Consider the following 19,631-nt stretch of genomic DNA (forward strand, 5'->3'; position numbering starts at 1 on the left):
GCAGGTGTTGACGGTTTGAGTCCCGGCCTGGAGTTGGAGGTCAAAGTTCACTTCCTCTATCACTCTGTCACTCCATTCTTCTTCTACTGTTTCTATTTTCTGTTCTACTTCCTCTGATCGTCTATTAAAGCTCTTCCTAGTTACCAGGAATCTTTCTGTGAACACACAGAGGCTGCTGTTCTGGCCGATTTGGTGAAACTCTGTTGGATTAAATGTGTTTTCATGTCGTGGTTCCGTTACAACTGAATGTGTTGTTGTTGTTGTTAGGGGAGACATTTTTGTGTAACACAACCTGTAAAAACCCAGATCTATAGAGCTGCAGCTCACAAAGAAACCATCATTTTATCCACTGACTATTTTATCTGCACGATAATCCAGAACGAACTGCACGATATTTGACTTAAATCGTCTTTTTTAGCCGTTCATATCTAGCCAGGTACATTCTATGGAGCAGCCTCCAGCTGGATTGTCTCCTAAATAAAACAGCCTAATTGCTGCTTCAGTTGGCCCCAAAACTGATCCAAACATAAGTTTTTAGATTTTAATTTAAATATGAAAACCACGCAAGCCGAATTTTCCAAAACACCAAATCCTTTCATAATAAATGTCTCAAGTTTTGTTTTTTTTCGGTGTGTTTATGTCATTGAGCAAGAGAGAGTCCAAACTGACATATTTGTAATGGGAGTCTTGCCTTGGCTTGTTTCAGATGTTGGTTATATCAGTTTCATCTCTGCGTGTCCAGTACAGAGACATGTCCAGGACAGGTTTAGCTTTAGCTTAGCACAAAGACTGGAAGCAGGGGGAAACTGTTAGCTTCGTTCCATCAAAAGAGAACAACTCCAAAGCTGTCTGATTCTAAAGGCAGCTCCGTTACAAAACTCCCATTCAAAATGTGGCTATTTTGTTTCTTTCATGTGTACTGGTGGATAAAATACGTTTCATAAAATAAAATTACACATTTTTCCTAAAGGGTTTGGCGTTGGGTAAAATCTGGCTTGTGTGACAATCGAGTGTGACACTATAGAAAACTGACAGATTACAACTTTAAATACGTTTTTATAGCACAGATTTCTGTGTGTTGCATTCGCTGTCTGCTGCAGTGTCCTACTTTAACATCTCCTCCCTCGCTCTGCTGCTGCTGTGTGTGTGTGTGTCAGTGTGTGTTACTGTGTATCACTGTGTGTGTCTCCGTGAAACAGGATTGTGTAACTGTGGGTTCTGTTGTGAGTCAGACCTGCTGCCTCATCACTGTGTGTGTGTGTGCGTGTGTGTGTGTGTGTAGCTCGTCAGCTCTAATTAAGCTCGGCTGCTTAACGAGCAGACAGCTAATTAACACACTAAGAGAACTACACACTCTCCTCCTTCATCCCTCGCTCGGCTTTCTTCATCTTTCTTTGTTGTTTTCTGGATCTTCCATCATTCCTTCATTTGCTCTTCCACTTCCTTTCCTTCCTTCCTACCTTCTGTTCTTCCTTTCCTTCCTTCCTACCCTGTGTTCTTCCTTTCTTTTCTTACCTCTATCAACTTCTTTTTTTTTTCACTGTGCAGCCTTTCTTCTTTCCTCTTCTATTCATCTCCTCATCTCTTTTCCTTCTTTCTTCTATCTTTCTTTCTTTCTTTCTATCTTTTATCCTCTCGCTTTTCTCTCCTTACTTCCTTTCCTTGCCTCGAACTACTTTCTTTTTCCCTCTGTGCATCCTTCTCTCCTTTCCTCACCTTTGTTTCATCCCTTCATCACACCTCCCTCTTTCCTTTCCTTTCTTCCTTCCTTCTTCCCTTCTTTCTGCCCATACCACTTTATTTTATCCCACCTTGCATCCTTCCTTCTTTCCTTTGTTCTTCCTTTCATACCTTCAGTTCTCCTCTTCATCTCCTGTTCCTTCTTCTCTCATCTCCACTCTCTCCTCTCCATCATTTTATTCCCTTCCTTCCTTCCTTCCTTCCTTCCTTCTATCCTTACCTCCTACCACTTTTGTTTGTCCCACCTTGCATCATTCCTTCTTTCCTTTTGTTCTTCCTTTCATAACTTCATTCCTCCTCTCTTTCCCATCTCCTCTTCCTTCCTCCTCTCATCTCTCTTCTCCATCTTTTTATTCCCTTGCTTCCTTCTATCTGTCCTTACTTCCTTTCCTTTCTTCTATATGCTTCTTTTTTCATCCCTCCTCCTTCCTTCTCATTTTCTACTTCTTTCATCTCTGTTTCCTCCCTCCCGTCTGTCCTCAATGCTCTCTCCCTCACTCATCCCCCTTCCTCTCTCTTTTCTACCCCCTCCCTCCCTCCCTCCTCTTCCTCTGTGGTGTTTTTCTGGGTCAGACACAGGGAGGAGGGAGGTTTGGGGAGATTTGGGGAATCTTACTTTAGTCGCTCCACATTTTCAAACCGACTGCTCATCTCCTCGTCAGCCCTCTGCTGTATTTAACACTCATCACCTTCATCACCTTCATCACCATCATCACCAGCATCATCATCATCATCATCATCATCACTATCATCATCACCATCATCATCAGCCTTCCTCTCCAGTCAGGTTTAATATCAGTAATATTGTTCATAAACACAGTACAGAAGTATCCCCACTGAATCATAAAAAAGTCTATTATATGACTCCATGGATAATATTACTATAATATATATTACTATAATATACAGTATATCACTATATTATCTCAGTGTGTAATCCCATTACTCTGTGTCGTGTCTGTAAAATGGCGTTTGTTTTTATGTTAATCAAAAAAACGGTCCAACACTTTAGGTTCAGAGTGAGACATCTCAACAGGAGATTTTCGTTGTCCACAGAGGATGAATCTGCACAATAGATCGGTTTTTAATCATCATCGTGATGTCAACTCGTACAATAAACACATCGTGAAAGACTGAGATGTTGCAAAGAGAGCATCAGCAGGAAACTGCTCTTTAAAATCTTTTTATTGGTGCCTTTTATGTTCAGTTTAATGTTCAATTTGTTCAATAAAAGAATGTTATAATAATATAATTATAATATATAACAAATATAACCTATTTATTACACGGTTTTGTTGAATACTCGATTGTGATTGGTCAATCATGGTGTTCTACCGTCTGTTATTTCTCGATAACAGACCGTTGCTATGTATAACAGACCGTTGCTATGGGGCACAGATCTGAGCCATGTAATATGCGGGATAATGTACAGCTAGCGGGTCATTGTTGTAAAATAAACCCCTTCAGGGCGAGCCAAGACCCCTTCGCTCCGCGTCGGGGTGCGGCATCGCCCTGTTGAGGGTTATTTCACAACAATGACCCGGAAAAAAATGTGTTAAGTTTTATATTCTGAGGTTTGTTTTCACCTGTAATCAATAAAGAAGCAAAATTTACAGATTTTGAATGGAAGTCTTGTGGTGTTGTAGTCTTTTCTGGCTCTTTGATGAAATGTGTTTTGAAAGTAAAGATATCACTAGTCTGGATCTTTTTTTGTTGTTTTCTTCTTTCTGTGTGATCCTCCAGCTTGTTAGCATTCCTTATTGTGTTTAATGGGGCTTTTAGCATCAAGCTAACCAGCAGGTTTTCATGTTCGCATTATTCACTGCTTTCAAAGTGTCCTGTTAGCATCAGGCTAATGTGTTGTTCCTTGTGTGTTTGTTTCAGATCCGCGTGGATGGGATCCCACCGCCAGCCCAGAATGCTTTGCTGTATGAGACGGTGACGGTGGTGGAAGGGAAGCCAATCCTGAGAGACATGGTGTTCAGTCCGGACCATCAGTACATCTACCTGCTGAGTGACAGACAGGTAGGAACACACACACACACACACACACACACACACACACCAATTTATGTTTAATGTTCATCACATTTATCCTGGTACACCTGCTGACCTGATAAACCAGTTAATTATGTTCTGACCATCACAAATCTGTATGTTTGCACTGCTCAGACTTAAACTAAAAAAAATCCAATAGATGTTCTGACCAAGACTAAACTCTATATATATATACATTATTTTATTTTATTTTATTTTGACAAACAAAATAATCTCTACAGAAAAGAAAGACTTTAAAAAGTGTTCTAAAATTAATCAGCATATTTCCAATGGAAGTTCATTAATAGGTTTTTCAATAGATAAAGAAAACAAAGAATCCTTCTGTACAGAAGAAAAACGTATGAGTGTTAAATCAGTAGACTTCCAATGGAAATTCTGACTTGATTTTTTTTCCATAAAGAAAAACTCCATACATGATAAACACTGGCTTAGTTAAATCGGCAGATTTCCAATAAAAATTCGGATTTTTTTTTTTGTTTTGACAAAAAAATCAGTCTATGCATAAAAGACAGACTATAAATAGTTAAATCATCAGATTCCCAATGGAAGTTCTGCATTGTTTTTGATTTGTTTTTTTTGTTTGACAAAGAAAATAATCTCTACAGAAAAGAAAGAATTTAAAAAGTTGAATCGGCAGAGTTCTCAAGTTCTGACTTGATTTTTTTTTTTCCATAAAGAAAAACTCCATACATGATAAACACTCTGTTTAACAGAAAGACAGAATAAAGAGGTATAAGTGTTATATCAGCAGATTTCAAGCAGATGTTCTAACTTATTTTTTTATTTTTTTAATAATTAAAAAATACACTAAAATAAGAGTTTTAACATGGTACACGACAGTATGTCAGAGGCACTGCAGTTATTTACAAAGGAGGCTAAGTGTGTGTGAGTGTGAATGTGTGTGTGTGTGTGTTGGAATAGGATTTCTGTTGTTTTAACATCTGCAGACAGGAAGTTGTGAATGTGACTATCGCTCAGCTGGCGCCACGATACACACTCTATTTCTGAGTGTGTGTGTGTCCGTGTCCCATGTTAAAACTCTTATTGTACCGTTGAGAGGAAGCAGAGCGGAGTTCAACAACTGTTAGTTCCTGTACAGCTGACGACACTCACACACACACACACACACACACACAGACGTGTTCAAATACAGATGTTGTTTGTTGGTCAATGTTTTGGGTGTGATGTCAGTAAACAGCTGTTTGAGGTCAGCAGGATGTCAGAGAGTCTCTAATGGATCTGGTCCTGCAGAAATACATTTAAAAATTACACTAATTTGACAGGTTGAATTATTTCTTATAAATCTATGTCAAAGCAACACTCATATGTGCAGATAAAGAGTCGTTGGTGTGTGTGTGATCATGTCTGGGACTATTTTTGATCATGAAATGTTTTTCTGGGGTGTAACAGCTTCATAATGAGCTGCCTCATCATCATCACTGTAGTTGTATTTGATTGACAGGTGGAGGAGACACAGAGAGAGAAACAGACGAGTCCTCAGCTCGGTCTGTTTCACTGCAGTGTTACATAAACACACATTTACATGAGGCTGCAGCAGCCAATCAGAGCAGCCGGCTGGTTCCCACAGAGAGGAACTGAGCAGAGCCTGTAGTCAGCTGGGTGGCAGCATCATGTTAGACTTGTTATACATTTACTGAAGGAATGTTTTAATGCAGGACTTTTACTGTAACAGAGTGTTTTCACAGTGTTATTAATGTTTTTTTTGGTCTAACACATTTATATCAATGAGGATCAAAATGTTCGTGTCCAGGCCTTCAGAGTTCCTGCAAAACTACATTTCTGGAGTCTCTGGAGTGTTAAATGTTGCGCCCCGGAAAAATGTGGAGAAAATAATCACGAGAGTGATGTGCCGTTTCCTCAGCGAGAACTTTACTCTGAGGAGCTTTTACAAAAATACACCAATTTACAAAATACAAAAATAGGACATGCATCTTTTTGTAGAGTACATACCCTTTTTCGGTTACACAGTATTTACCTTAGGCATTCTTCTTCTCTAATATTACTGTCACCACAAAATAGCTTAACGCAATAAACTTTCACACACACCACTAAAGTGCATGAAACATTATTATATCGACAACAGTGCAAAATATACAACAATATGTGTACATGTAAATTCACAAAATGATCATGGGAAAAAGCTGAATCAAACACTTCTAGGGACTTTTATTTTGGAAAATGTCTAAATTAATCCAGTTAAAAAGTTTGTTTTCAGCGTGTATGTAGTCGGAGATGTCCTGAAGTCAAATATATCAGGATCATTGTCAGGAATTATTTATTACATTTTTTCCAGCAACCCAAAAATCAAAGAATAAAGACATTTCCCTCGTAAATAAGTGGTAATTTAATAAATGACATAAATGTCAGTATATGGGTGCTCTACAGTTGTAGCGTCGGCCCATTTGACCACGGAGATGAGAGTGACGGCCAGCTTGACCGCACGTTACCGCAATACGATAACATTTCCTGTCCGTGACAGAGTTAGCATGCAGCTTTAGCTGTCATGTCTAGCTCTGCTTATCCTTCAATGTGTGAAACCCAAATTGTTTCCAAACTTTACTGGATGTGTAGTGTTTACCACTTTGGATTTAACATGTGAGGGTGCAGGTGTATCCACGTAGACCCTCCGCCGTTTCCTACTTTCTCGTTTCGGCTCGCTGGGGTTTGTTTTGGTTGACGGTTACGGAACGGATATGACGTCACGTTACTCAGACGGTGAATCGTTTTTTACCACCCCTAGTGCAGCCCCAGTTGTAGTAAAGAGTAGTAAAACAAATTCAGTTGCATCATTATCGATGGGATTTTACATAGGATAAATGTGTGTCACATGTGATTCATTCACTTGTATTTGAGGGGTTTCTTTAAGCAGATGGATTTGTCTGCACAATTTAAACAATGCATCATTGCAGAGAATGAACGGTATGAATGTGAGAGACAGTATGAGAAGCAAAACTGCAGAATCAGCTGGTTTGTGAATGAAGTCTGGCAGAGAGATACGGCGTCACTGGTCCTTTAAAGAAAACCCCGATAATGAGGTCAGAGAGGAGACAGGACTCCCTGTGTGTGTGTGTGTGTGTGTGTGTGTGTATGAGTGCGCGTGTCTGTGACAATGAATGTATTCATGTGTGAACGTCTGAATAAGACAGAGACAGACAGAGTGTCCACTGTGTTTCACTGTGTTTACTGTCTCCCTGCTGCAATGACCTCTGGGTAAAAGATACTATTCTCACACACACAGACAGCCAGACTCACACACTGACTAACTGTCTGTAAAATCAAGACTAATGTGTTACACACAGGCCTCAGGCTGAGTTACTGTCAGCGGAAAACCACCAAACCACACTGAGATATCACACACACACACACACACACACACACACAAACAAGTAATGTGGGAATGATTTCAGTGTTTCATCGGGACCATTCAACCATAAAATCAATATCAAGTCAATTTAACAAATTTACCTCAATAATAATAATAAAGTCACGATCAATTAAAGGATTAGAACCAGATTTATATTCATCTTGTTTTCTGTAATTTAAAGCAGAAGTCTGGTGACACTTTATTTTCACTCAATGCCACATATACCAGAGCGCCAAATGTGGATTAATCCGCCACTGAAAATAGTCCCCCATTAATGCACTATTAGAAACTAAAGAAACTCGCCGTCACAGGAGAGAAAATGACGAAAAGCTGTTGTGTAGCAGGTTAACCGAGGCTTTCACACTGACATTTGAGGCACATACGATACGTGAATATTCACTGTCAGTGTGCTAAATGACTAAATGATGCTGGTGACAGTGACTAGCACGACGAGCTAACATTAGCTTGAACGGGAGGCTGCTGCAGTAATACAGTCATACTGTGCATTAACGTTATAGCAGCATCAGACTGTTGTCTCCAACTAAATCTCAGCCTATAGATCAAACAGTTGGCTGTTAACGCGTTGGTTATTTATAGACAACACTTAACCTAACGGGATTCAATCATATATGTAGAGATGTCTGACGGAGGAAGACTGAAGGGACATGGTGGCGATCAACCTTCATTCATTAAGGTATTGCCAACGCTCCGGTTCAGGCAAGATCGCAAAATAATTATTAGACGTGTGTATAAATTAATACATACAAACTTGTCAAAATTACAATCCAAACATACGTCAGATTGCATTGAAGTCTATGAAATCTTCTGTTTTCTATCCCCCTAAAGGGGGCGCGGCCTTGACTTTTAGCGAAGTACCCATATGGGGCGGTCTAATGTATGATCTCTCATCCATCTTTTTTGTGTCTTTGTTTTGTATGAAAACATTATAAGAAGATTTCCGCTCCGAACTTAAATCACGAACATGAGACTGACTTCGATCTTGTTAACTAAGTTAGCATAAAGTGTTTTAAGTGAAAAGTATATTTCCCAAAACATTGAAGTATCCCATCAAAGTTGCCATTTTAGAGTCATCTCTAAGTTCTTATATATTTAAATGAAGAATCTGGATGATACATTGGTTTCCATAAATCTCCATAAATCTGGATAAATCTCCCTTTTTCTCATCGTATCCTCCTTTAATGTTCAGCTTCTCTTGTTGTTTTTCCTTCATGAACATGTTTATTAATTGTTGCTGGAACAACCTCAGACTGTGTGTCTCGCTGGAGCAGCGTTGTGTGACGTGTTTGATGTGATGTAAATGTGTACCAACCTGTTTATAATGTGTGTGTGTTCAGGTGAGCAGACTTCCAGTGGAGAGCTGTGAGCAGTACAGCAGCTGTTCAGACTGTCTGGGCTCAGGAGACCCTCACTGTGGCTGGTGTGTCCTCTTCAACAAGTAAGAGACTGCATCTCATATCCATCAGTCTGCGTCACATACTAACAGATGCTTCCACATTTATTTGCTACTAATTTGCAGCAGGAAATATGTTTTGTTAGAAATGCATTTCCACCGGAGTTACATTTTCTACCAACATAATCAAGGAGCCTATAAAAGAATGAAGGGTCATTATGTCACTGAAAGCCAGTAGGATGCTATGTGTATTTTATTGTAACAGAGCGTCTTTATTATCAATAACTAACCAACCATCAAACTGTCAGGAGGTGGCACTATATGCCTCTATTAATCTGGACCTTTATCTCAGTACTTGTTACTTTGTTCGTCAATAAACTAAGTTAGCATTTGCACTTATTGATTACTTAATTGTGTTATATTATATTATACTACACCACATTTTATATTTTATTTTATATTATTTTGTGCTATTTTATTTTATATTATTTTATTTTGTTATTTTATTTTATTATATGTGTTGTTTTATTTTATACTGTTTAATGCTATTTTATTTTATATTTTAGGTTATTTTATTTTTTTCATTTTATGCTATTTTATTTTATATTAATTTATTTTATTTAACTTTATATTTTATTTTATATTATTTTGTTATTTTATATTATTATGTGTTATTTTATTTTATGATATTTTATTTTGTTTCTCATGTTCCATGTAAAAAACATATGTTAAGATCAAAATATATACTTGAGTACATGTAAAACACAGTCAAGTATTAAACCGATCAGTATTTACAACAAGGACTAATTCATTTTTACTGCAGTAAAATACTTAAATAAAAAATAAAAAGCATGATATTAGCTTATGTGTCAATATTGCCAATGTAATATACAGAATCACACATTGTGATACGCAGCAGGGTCAGACAGGTTTTCTCTTCCTGTCATTCTTCTTCCTCTCAGCTCCTCATCGTCTTCTTCCTCTCAGCTCCTCATCGTCTTCCTCTCGTCTCTTTCTGTCCATCTGTTGTTAATTAGAAGTAAACAGCTCATTACTGCAGTCTGACGTGTTCTGTGTGGAGCTACATATGTTGGAGCTGCTGCTCTCTGCAGACACAAACATGCAGCTTCACCTCCGACTGTCTGCTGCTCAACACTCCACCTGCACAACACTGATAACACACCTGCTATATACTGTATGTGTGTTCTTGTTTGGGGAAAAATACTTTAACTTCACGAAAATGACTAAACTAATGTTAGTTAATATGTGACCTGTAAAATAAACAAATTCATAAATAAATTCATTTATAAAAACATATCAGTAAGTAAGTAATATAAAATGATACATATTTAAAAAATAAAGTAGTTAGTAAAATGTAAATTTGAAAATAAATAATCAAATAAATAAATATTATTTAGTAATTTGAATTTAAAATATGTAAATAAATAAAATAAATAGCATGAAGTTAAAAGTAAATTATTAAAACCAGTAAATACATACATATTTGAAAATAACTCAATTAGATTTAGTTGATAATTAGTTATAATTAGAATGATTAAAAAATGTCTAAATTAATTAAAAAGTAATTAATTACAAATAATTAAATAATATAAAACTACAAAATAAGTAAAATGTTAAAATAAAGTAATGCACAACTAAATAAGTAAATACATAGAATTTAGAAATTAATAAAATAAATAAATATTGAAATATTAGCGAATTAAAAAATAAAACAAAAACTTTAAGTAAATTATTTCAAAATGGTCAATTCAAAATAAAGTAATAAATAATTAAATCAATGCATTTTAAAATAAAGATGTTGGTTAAAAAAAATCATAAAATCTGAAGATAAATAAATAAACAGATGTGTGTTCAGTATGTTGACCTCGCGGTGACCTTTGACCCGCCAGGTGTTCCAGGTAGGATAAATGAATGTGTGTAAACAGCTATGTGTTCAGTATATTGACCCCGCGGTGACTTTTGACCCCGCCAGGTGTTCCAGACAGGAAGCATGTGATAAGTGGGAGGAGCCTCAGCACTTCAACACCCGGCTGGACCAATGTGTCGACATCGCTGTTACCCCGAGCAACATGTCGGTGACCTCCCCGGCAACACAGGTACACACTCACACACACACACGGATCAATGACAGGTGATGGTGTCGACACACACCTTGACTCAGGTGTAACCTCTCTCTCTCTCTCTCTCTCTCTCTCTCTTTAGTTAACCATTCGGGTGCAGAACGTGCCGGCGCTGTCGGGGGGCGTGTCCTGTGTGTTTGAGGAGCTGAGTGAAACCTCCGGAGAGGTGCAGGCTAAAGGTCAGGTGATGTGTATGTCACCGTCACTGAAAGACCTGCCGACAAACACACACTCCTATGGTGAGAGACACACACACACACACACACACACACACACATGATGTCATCATGATGTGAATCGATATCAGAATGTGATCAATAACATGTTGATGTTATTGATTTCAGGAGAGAAGCGCGTCGTCCAGCTCAGTCTACGCTCCACTGAGACCGGACATCAGTTCATCACCACCAGCTTCATCTACTACAACTGCTCTGTGCTCAACTCGTAAGTCTAGAACCTCCTCATCTCCTCTCCTGTCTCCTTGTTTACTCTCCTTGAGCCCTGTCCTCTTCTTTCCTCTCCTCTCCTCTTGTTTCCTCTCCTCTCTCCCTATCTCCTCTCCTTGATCCCTGTCCTCTTCTTTCCTCTCCTCTTGTTTCCTTTCCTCTATCCTTGTCTCCTCTCCTCGATCCCTGTCCTCTTCTTTCCTCTCCTTTTGTTTCCTCAACTTGTTTCCTCTCCTCTTGTTTTCCTGTCCTTTTGTTTCCTCTCCTCTCTCTTGTTTCCTCTCCTCTTATTTCCTCCCCTCTCTTGTTTCCTCCCCTCTCTTGTTTCTTCTCCTCTCTCGTTCTCTCCTCTCCTCCATCCATGTCTTCTTCTTTCCTCTCGTTTTGTTTCCTTACTGTGTTTCCTCTAATTTTTTAGAGGAAACAAGAGGAGATCTCCTTGTTTCCTCCCCTCTCTTGTTTTCTCTCTTTCCTCCTTGTTTCCTCTCCTTTCTCCTTGTTTCCTCCCCTCTCTTGTTTCCCCCCCTCTCTCGTTTCCTCTCCTCCCTCCTTTTTTTCTCTCCTCTCCTCCTCCCCTCGGGTTAGCAGATTTACGGGGTAACATAATCTGTGCGGCGGGCTCGCTGGGGTTGCCACGGTAACAGCAGCTCTGAGCTCTTGGACACAGAAGACACAGAAACACTTCCTGTCTCTGCTGGGAGGGTTTAACATCTTTAACACAAACACACACACACACACACACACACACAGAGGAGTGTGTGTCTCTTTGTTAACACCATCATAATGAATCCAGTGCTGATCTCACTGAGACAGTGAACTGTATTGTTGAGTCAGGTGAGGTGCTGACGCAGGTGTTCAGGTTCATCTTCACCTGCTGATATCACCAACAGATTAGAGATCTTTTACCAACAACAATGGGTTTTAATCTGACTCAATCCCACATCCACCGTCCTGCTGCCACTAATACTCACTAGAGCACCACATGTGTACGAGGGCTCGAGCCGGCCCTGCAAAAACCTGAGTTTCTCTCCAGGGTTGGTAGAGTTACTTTAGTAACCTATAGGGATGCACCGATACCACTTTTTTTCAGACCGAGTACGAGTACAAATACTTAAATTTCCCTGTACTGTGATGTTGCTCGTTTTCTGCTTTACATACTAAATAATGGTGAAACTTCCCCCAGTAAAAACATGTTTCCACTAACGTTAGAGGCCGTTGTGTGAGACTCGTGTCCTGAAGTGTTATTATAATGCGTGTATGGTAGTATATCACCACGTTCTTTATTTTAAAATTGTAATCCTGCAAATAATCCCCATTTTCCCCCCCAGGTGTACTTCCTGTGTCAGCAGCGTGTTTCCGTGTCACTGGTGTAAATATCGTCACGTCTGCACCAACAACCTGCAGGACTGCTCCTTCCAGGAGGGACGAGTCAGCAACATGGACGTATGTACACGATTTCTATGTTCACATTATGGTTTATTAGACTTCCACTGAGGTCAAATATAACTGCCAAGAATAATTTAAATAACTTATTAGAAAATATAATCTCAAATATGATGTTTTTAAAATTTATATCCAGTTAAACAGAATAATTGTAGTTATTTATAGTTTTGCAGCTGCAGTGTTTTTCTTTCCTTCGTGATGATGATGTGAGAGTGAAGATGGAGGTCAGAGCTGCTCTCTCTCGCTCTCTCTCTCTCTCTGTCATTACATGGTTCAGTAAACAACTGTAAAGCTTCAGGTCAACAGTGAAGGGCACACACACACACACACACACACGCACACACACAGTGCTGCTGCATTCAAGGACTCTGTGACTGATGTGATTTAAGCTGAGACGCATCGATGAGGGACGTCTTCAGAAAATAAACCCAACAGGAATCCAACATGTGAAAACTGTGACGTAGATTTAGTTATTTTCTCAGGTTCAAACGGTCTCTGCTCTCAGCTGCAACGTCACATGATCATCACTAAATATACAGACGATTAACTGCCGCAGCTTTCACGTCTCTGAACGTTTTCATTTCCATAGAAACGCAAGTGAAAACTGATGTCTGCATGAAAGGAAGGTAATGGAAAAAACACCAGTATGGCCCCTTTATTTATTTCTTTTTTTTCCTGCAATGATTATATTACAGTTATTATTAATAGAAATAATCTGGTTTTCACTTGGAAATATACTTTGTTGAACCTTATAAACTGAAAGGATGGAGGTCTTGAATAGGACTGGGTATCATTGAAAACACCCCTAGTGCTGCTACTCCACACCACCAATCGACTGTGAGAAATATAAACACGTCTTTCTACAAAACCTGTTTTAAATGTTGTCTAAAAACAAGCAGCTGTACAAGAACTTTGTTTCAATAAAATATTCTGAAACCTAAAAAATTAGGATGTAAATACTAAGGACCTGAGTAAAGAACTAGAGGTTCACTCAGAGAGCGCAAACCCCCGCCAAGGCTGTTTCCTTAAGTGAAAAATAATGCATGTATCCGCCCTGTGATTCTGATCCACTCCTCAATGTAATGGGTTCTTCCTTGGCCCATGTTCCACCAAAGACCGTATTTTACTAAGAAGTGAAAGTCAATTGTTCGTTCCATTGCAACATCAGCGCCCAGCAGCTGAACAAGTTATTACCTTGAGCTGATTGATCCGATTGGAGCAGGTAGTGCTCCAGGACAGAAGATAACTTCCTGTAAACCAGTGTGTAGTACAACATGTAAACAGTAGTAACAGATCAGCTGTCAGTCTAACGAGCTGCCCTCGTTATCTCGTTAGCAGACTGCGAGCAGGGAGCGCCTTGTTTGGGCGTCTCGTTGACGTGATTGGTGCTCGATGTCATTGCAGGGTGACAGTAACAACCTCTGATTGGCTAATTGGTTAATAGAAGATGAATAGCCACTTAATTGACATGAAAGCATCCAATCACAGCAATTAATGTTAATTACCAGGCAATTAGGCTGACTAAAGAGAGGGGGGGGAGCTGAGAGTGTGAGAGGAGAGAACAGAGATTCAGGATAGACAGACAAAGGGGAAGAAGGATGGGTTTTTCAGATTAAAAGTCTCTTTTTCATATCTTGGAAACAGAAGTGAAGAGTTAAAGAGGACTATCTGATCATCTGTAGCTGAAAATAAAAATAATCTGTCAGCAGAAAGACGAGAGGAGAGACAGAGCAGCAGCTGTAGGAGGAACGCACAGTCAAATCGTTGAGAACATTTAAACGTATTGAGATGAAGTTAAAAAATTCGACATCTTTAAAGGCCAAATAAACCAGTGATTCTCAACGTGGGGTCCGTGGCAGTCTGCCAGGGGGTACCGCAAAATAATTAGCTATAAACTATAAAATTGTGCTGTATCATTAAAAAGTACATACTGTATCTACAGACGGGGATAAAATGCACCAATAAAACAAGCATATTTGTGTCCATTTTCTACCACCCACGTTAGCTTTGGGCCAATAGAAACTGACAACAACAAGCATGTTTAAACCCAAAGTGGTAAACACTACACATTCAGTAAAGTATGGAAACATTTTGGGTTTCACACATAGAAGGGAAAAGCAGAGCTAGACATCATGGCTAAAGCTGCATGCTAATTCTGTGATGGACAGGAAACGTTATCGTAACGTTCGGTCAAGCCGGCCGTCACTCTCATCTCCGTGGTCAAATGGGCCGACGCTACAACTGTAGAGCACCCATATACTGACATTTACGTTAAATGCATTCAAACGGCCCCCGATGGAGCTGACCATGGATGTATAAGAGAACGGAGCTGACGGGAGAGCTAGAGACGACCTTGGAGAAGTTAGAGGAAGAATACACTTGTGACTACCTCCGGTTTTCTAAATAAGGTGTTAACAAAGGGAACTGTATATACAAAATACATATATGGAAATAAGATTGATTGGATTATATTCACCAGAAGTTTAAAACATTACATGTCCCTTATAAATTAAACAGAAAATACTACTAACTTGTGAGGGAAATGTCTTTATTCTTTGATTTTCTTAGGTTGCTAGACATTTTTTTAATAAATAATGCCTGACAATGACTGATATATTTGACATCCTTGCTTAAAATCAAACATTTTTACTGAATTAATTTAGATATTTTCCAAAGTAAAAGTCCCTAGAAGAGTATGATGCAACTTTTCCCCATGGTCTAGTGTTAAAAAGTTATCAAAAATCACAATAAATCGTAATATTGAATCCCAATACTTAAAAATTGCAATACATGCAGTATCGAATCGGCACCCAAGTATCATGATAGTATTGAATCAGAAGATAGGTGAATAGTCCCAGCCCTAATTGTTTCTCAGTTCATCAACGCTGCCTCACATCACACGTTTTACACTTTCACTCTGCTTTCAGTTTCACATTGAAATGATTTCTGTCACCTTGTTTCACACTGAGTGTCACAGGTGAGCCCAGTGTTTGGATAAATGTCCAATGTTTGCTGAGAGACTCAGTTGGCCTTTATCCCAAACACACACACACACACACACACACACTGTCACACACACACACTCGCTGTCACACCGGTCTCCACAGTCGCTGCTGGCGTCTCGCTGCGCTCTGGTCCACTTCCTGTGGAGCTAATGGTCTTCCTGTCAGTCACAAGGCAATTAATTACCGTGGTGACGCTCATTAATGAAGGTTTCACCCCACTGAGAGACACAGTCACACTGTGTGTGTGTGTGTGTGTATTTGTGTGTTTCCAGTCGCCTCAGGAAGTTTCAAAGCTTGGATCCGTCACCAGCTGTCCATTACTGAACACACACACACAGCCGACAGTGTGACAGAGTACACACAGTAATATAATAACTTTATTTATAAAGTACCTTTCAAAACTACAGTTACAAAGTGCTTCACAAACGAGGACAAATAAAAGTAGGCAGGATCAGATACAAGATCACAGTCAACAAATAAAAATAACACATGAAACAGCAAAAAGTAAAAATAATGGACAACAATACACATCAATAACAGAGAAAATAATCAAGAAATGTATTCATAATATTCCCAATAACCAATATCGGTTCAAATAAACTATATTTTTGTACTATTAATATTTTCTTTATACCCACATTTAACCAGTCCCGCCCTCCTCTTACCGCAGGATTGGATGCTGCTGTCACTCCCACTTTGATCAACAGGTCTTTTAATACAACAGTAGAAATAAAGAAGAGGGTTATTAATAATTTCTGAAACTGCCATATTTAAAGCTTCTCTAATCAATAATTGATACCTAATAATGGATGAAGTGTCTCTGTGTGATGTTAAAGTGTCTCTGGTTGACTTCTATGCTGATGATATCATCTTATTCTCTCACAAACCAGCACAACCTCCTCCAGTTTACACTCTTTTTACAGTTTTATTTTATATTTGTATATTTTATTATATATCTATTTTCTTCCAGACCTCTGTTTGTAGAGGACTAAAGCTGCCATTATAATAAATAAATAAAATAATAAATAAATATATATCCATTATTTTATTATGTATTATTGTTTTGTTTTTTTATACTTTTTATTATATGTATTTTGTCCTCCAAACCTCTGTTTATAGAGGACTGAAACTGCCATTATAATAAATAGATAAATAAATAAAAAAGAAATGTAGAGTAAAATATGCTTAGAAATAGAAATATAAATGAATAAAATGTATTTATTTATTTAATAAATAGCCTATTTTTGTATTCATTCATTTTCATATTTAATTATTTTCCAATTTGATTTATTTATTTGATATTTATTTATTTTTCCATTTCTGTGCACATTTATTTAATAATTGGGGACTACTCCGTATATTTTTTCAATTTAAAGCTTGTTCCAAACTGCAAAAAAGACAACATGTTTTCATTTCTAAAGAGCACAGAGCGTTGATGTTCCTGCTCCAGTCCGTGTCCTCATTACTGGATCAGTTAAATGTTGAATTATAATGAGAATTTGTTGTAATTTACTGTGTGTGTTGACTGATAGCAGAGTGTGTATTAACTCCCTCCCTCCCTCTCTCTCACTGCAGGGTTGTCCTCAGATCCTCCCCACCTCTGACATCCTGGTCCCGGCCGGGATGGTTCGTCCAATCACATTGCGAGCTCGTAACCTCCCCCAGCCTCAGTCGGGTCAGAAGAACTACGAGTGTGTGTTCAACATCCAGGGAAAAGTCCAGCGTATCCCAGCAGTCCGCTTCACTCCTCCTGCATCCAGTGCCAGAACACCTCGGTGAGGACTACACAACCCAGCATGCACTGCTCCTCACATCACACAGGGCTTTTGGGTATCAGTATTACAGTACTAGCAGCAGCAGTAGTAGTACTAGTACTAGAAGCAATAGCAGTATAAGTATTACAGTAGTCGTAGTAGTAGTACTAGTAGCAATAGCAGTATTAGTATTATAGTAGTAGTGGAAGCAGTACTAATACTAGAAGCAATAGCAGTATTAGAATTTCAGTAGTAGTAGTGGAAGCAGTAGTAGCACTATAAGCAATAGCAATATTAGTATTTCAGTAATAATAGTGGAAGCAGTAGTAGGACTCGTACTAGAAGCTATAGCAGTATTAGTATTTCAGTAGTAATAGTTGAAGCAGTAGTAGTATTCGTACTAGAAGCTATAGCTGTAGTAGAAGTACTAGTAGCAGCAGTAGTGGTAGTAGTAGTTGCTGTATAATGACATCACTACTTCCACCCTTCACCCGATGCACTCTGTCTCTCTGATTGTCACGGCGACCTCAGGCTGTCTGTGTGTGTGCGTGTGTGTGTGTGTGTGTGTGATGACCCTGTGACCTCCAGGGGTCAGAGGTCAGGGGCTTCAGGTGGACAGCCAGTATTGATGAGTCTGACTGGGATTCAAATACACACACGCACACACACACACACACACACACACACACACATACACACACACACACACACACACACACACACACACACACACACACACACACACACATACACACACACACACACACACACAAACTGTTGTCCGTCTGCTCGCGCTCATTTCCTGTCCTTCATCTGTCTTCCTGTCGGTGAGCCCGCCACGAAGACGCACACACACATACACACATACACACACTATGGGCTAACATACCGCTACTAAATGCACACACACACACACACACACACACACACACACACACAGATGGTCTGTGTGTGTGCGTGTGTGTGTGTGTGTGTGTGTCTGTATTTAATTAAGTTACTATTCCCAGAGGAAATTGGCCATTTAGTACAACAGCGCGCGCACACACACACACACACACGCACACACACACACACACACAGACACTGTTCATTCTTCAAAATAAAAGCACAGCGTTGTTTCCTGAAGTCAGCAGCATACATTACAGTTTAATGTTTTGAATGTGGAGATAATTTAATGAAATAAATTCAGGCATTAAGTGTCAGAATAAAGACACACTGTGTTGTTGTTCTGATAGTTAAAGGAACAGTCCAACATTTAGAGAAACAGTCTGATTCTCTGTCCTTCTGACAGTGAGACGTTCACATATATATATATATATATATATATATATATATATATATATATATATACATATATCAGTCTCATGTCTGTGTGTTTTATAGCTGGAGTCAGGGTGTGGTTAGCCTAGCTTAGCATAAAGACTGGAAGCAGGGGGAAACAGCTAGCCTGTTTTCTGTCTAGATGGTGGCGCGCAGGGTCCAACACAGTGCTTGAAGGGGGAAAAATATAATTGCCAGTACTCAGCTAGATGGTCATGTGATGGCGTTCACATGTGGAAGCTGATGGAATGAAAGCTTGATGTGATCAGACGGAGGATGGTAAATGCTCTCATGTTTTCTCTCCCTCCCTCCCTGTTTAATTTACCTCCTCATCCATCACTCCATCTTCAGTCTCTCTCCTTTCTCATCCTTACTAGATCTATTTTCTTCTTTCCTATACCCTCCATCCATCCATCCCTCCTCCACGCTGTTCAGTATTGAATAAATAAATGAATAAATAAGATATTAATAGGATGAATAGTATTTCATCGTCCAGTGTTGTTCAGGGCCGCCACATTTTGAATCAAGTCTAATTATCCTTGGGTGTATTTCAGATCACTTCTGAACGTCCTTGAGTCTCTTTGGGTTTATTCATTTATTTTTAAATCACTGAAGCACCTCAGGTTTGTGTAGGTTTCCATGGTTTGTGTGTATTTTTTGGACCCGTGATGATTTAACCAGGAAGTCTGCTTGTCTCTTTTACTAGAGAGAAATGATCAGAAAGGCAGTTAACAGATAGTCGCATACGAAATGCACATATTTAATTAGAAACTTTCATGCTTGACTGTTTAAAACAGTTAGATTCTTCATCAAACATGATGTGAATGTGGTGTTTTCAGCCTCATATGAAGGCAGCGTCTCCCAATTAATTATTCTGGTAAATTATTCCTCCCGTAGCCCAAGACAAGGGCACAACACCACTACGTAT

The 19,631-nt window shown here is 39.0% G+C and overlaps 1 protein-coding gene across 1 annotated transcript in view; it reads left to right on the plus strand.

Moving 5' to 3' along the window:
- Window positions 1-19,631, plus strand: part of plxna3 (plexin A3) — a 122,365-nt gene that overhangs the window by 72,647 nt on the left and 30,087 nt on the right. The window contains 8 exon segments of the mRNA XM_037772637.1: window positions 3,625-3,765; window positions 8,539-8,639; window positions 10,588-10,711; window positions 10,818-10,974; window positions 11,080-11,179; window positions 12,510-12,624; window positions 17,205-17,370; window positions 17,373-17,404. Coding sequence (XP_037628565.1) covers window positions 3,625-3,765; window positions 8,539-8,639; window positions 10,588-10,711; window positions 10,818-10,974; window positions 11,080-11,179; window positions 12,510-12,624; window positions 17,205-17,370; window positions 17,373-17,404 — 936 coding nt within the window.

This window comes from Sebastes umbrosus, chromosome 6 (assembly GCF_015220745.1).
Source record: "Sebastes umbrosus isolate fSebUmb1 chromosome 6, fSebUmb1.pri, whole genome shotgun sequence".
Classification (NCBI taxonomy): domain Eukaryota; kingdom Metazoa; phylum Chordata; class Actinopteri; order Perciformes; family Sebastidae; genus Sebastes; species Sebastes umbrosus.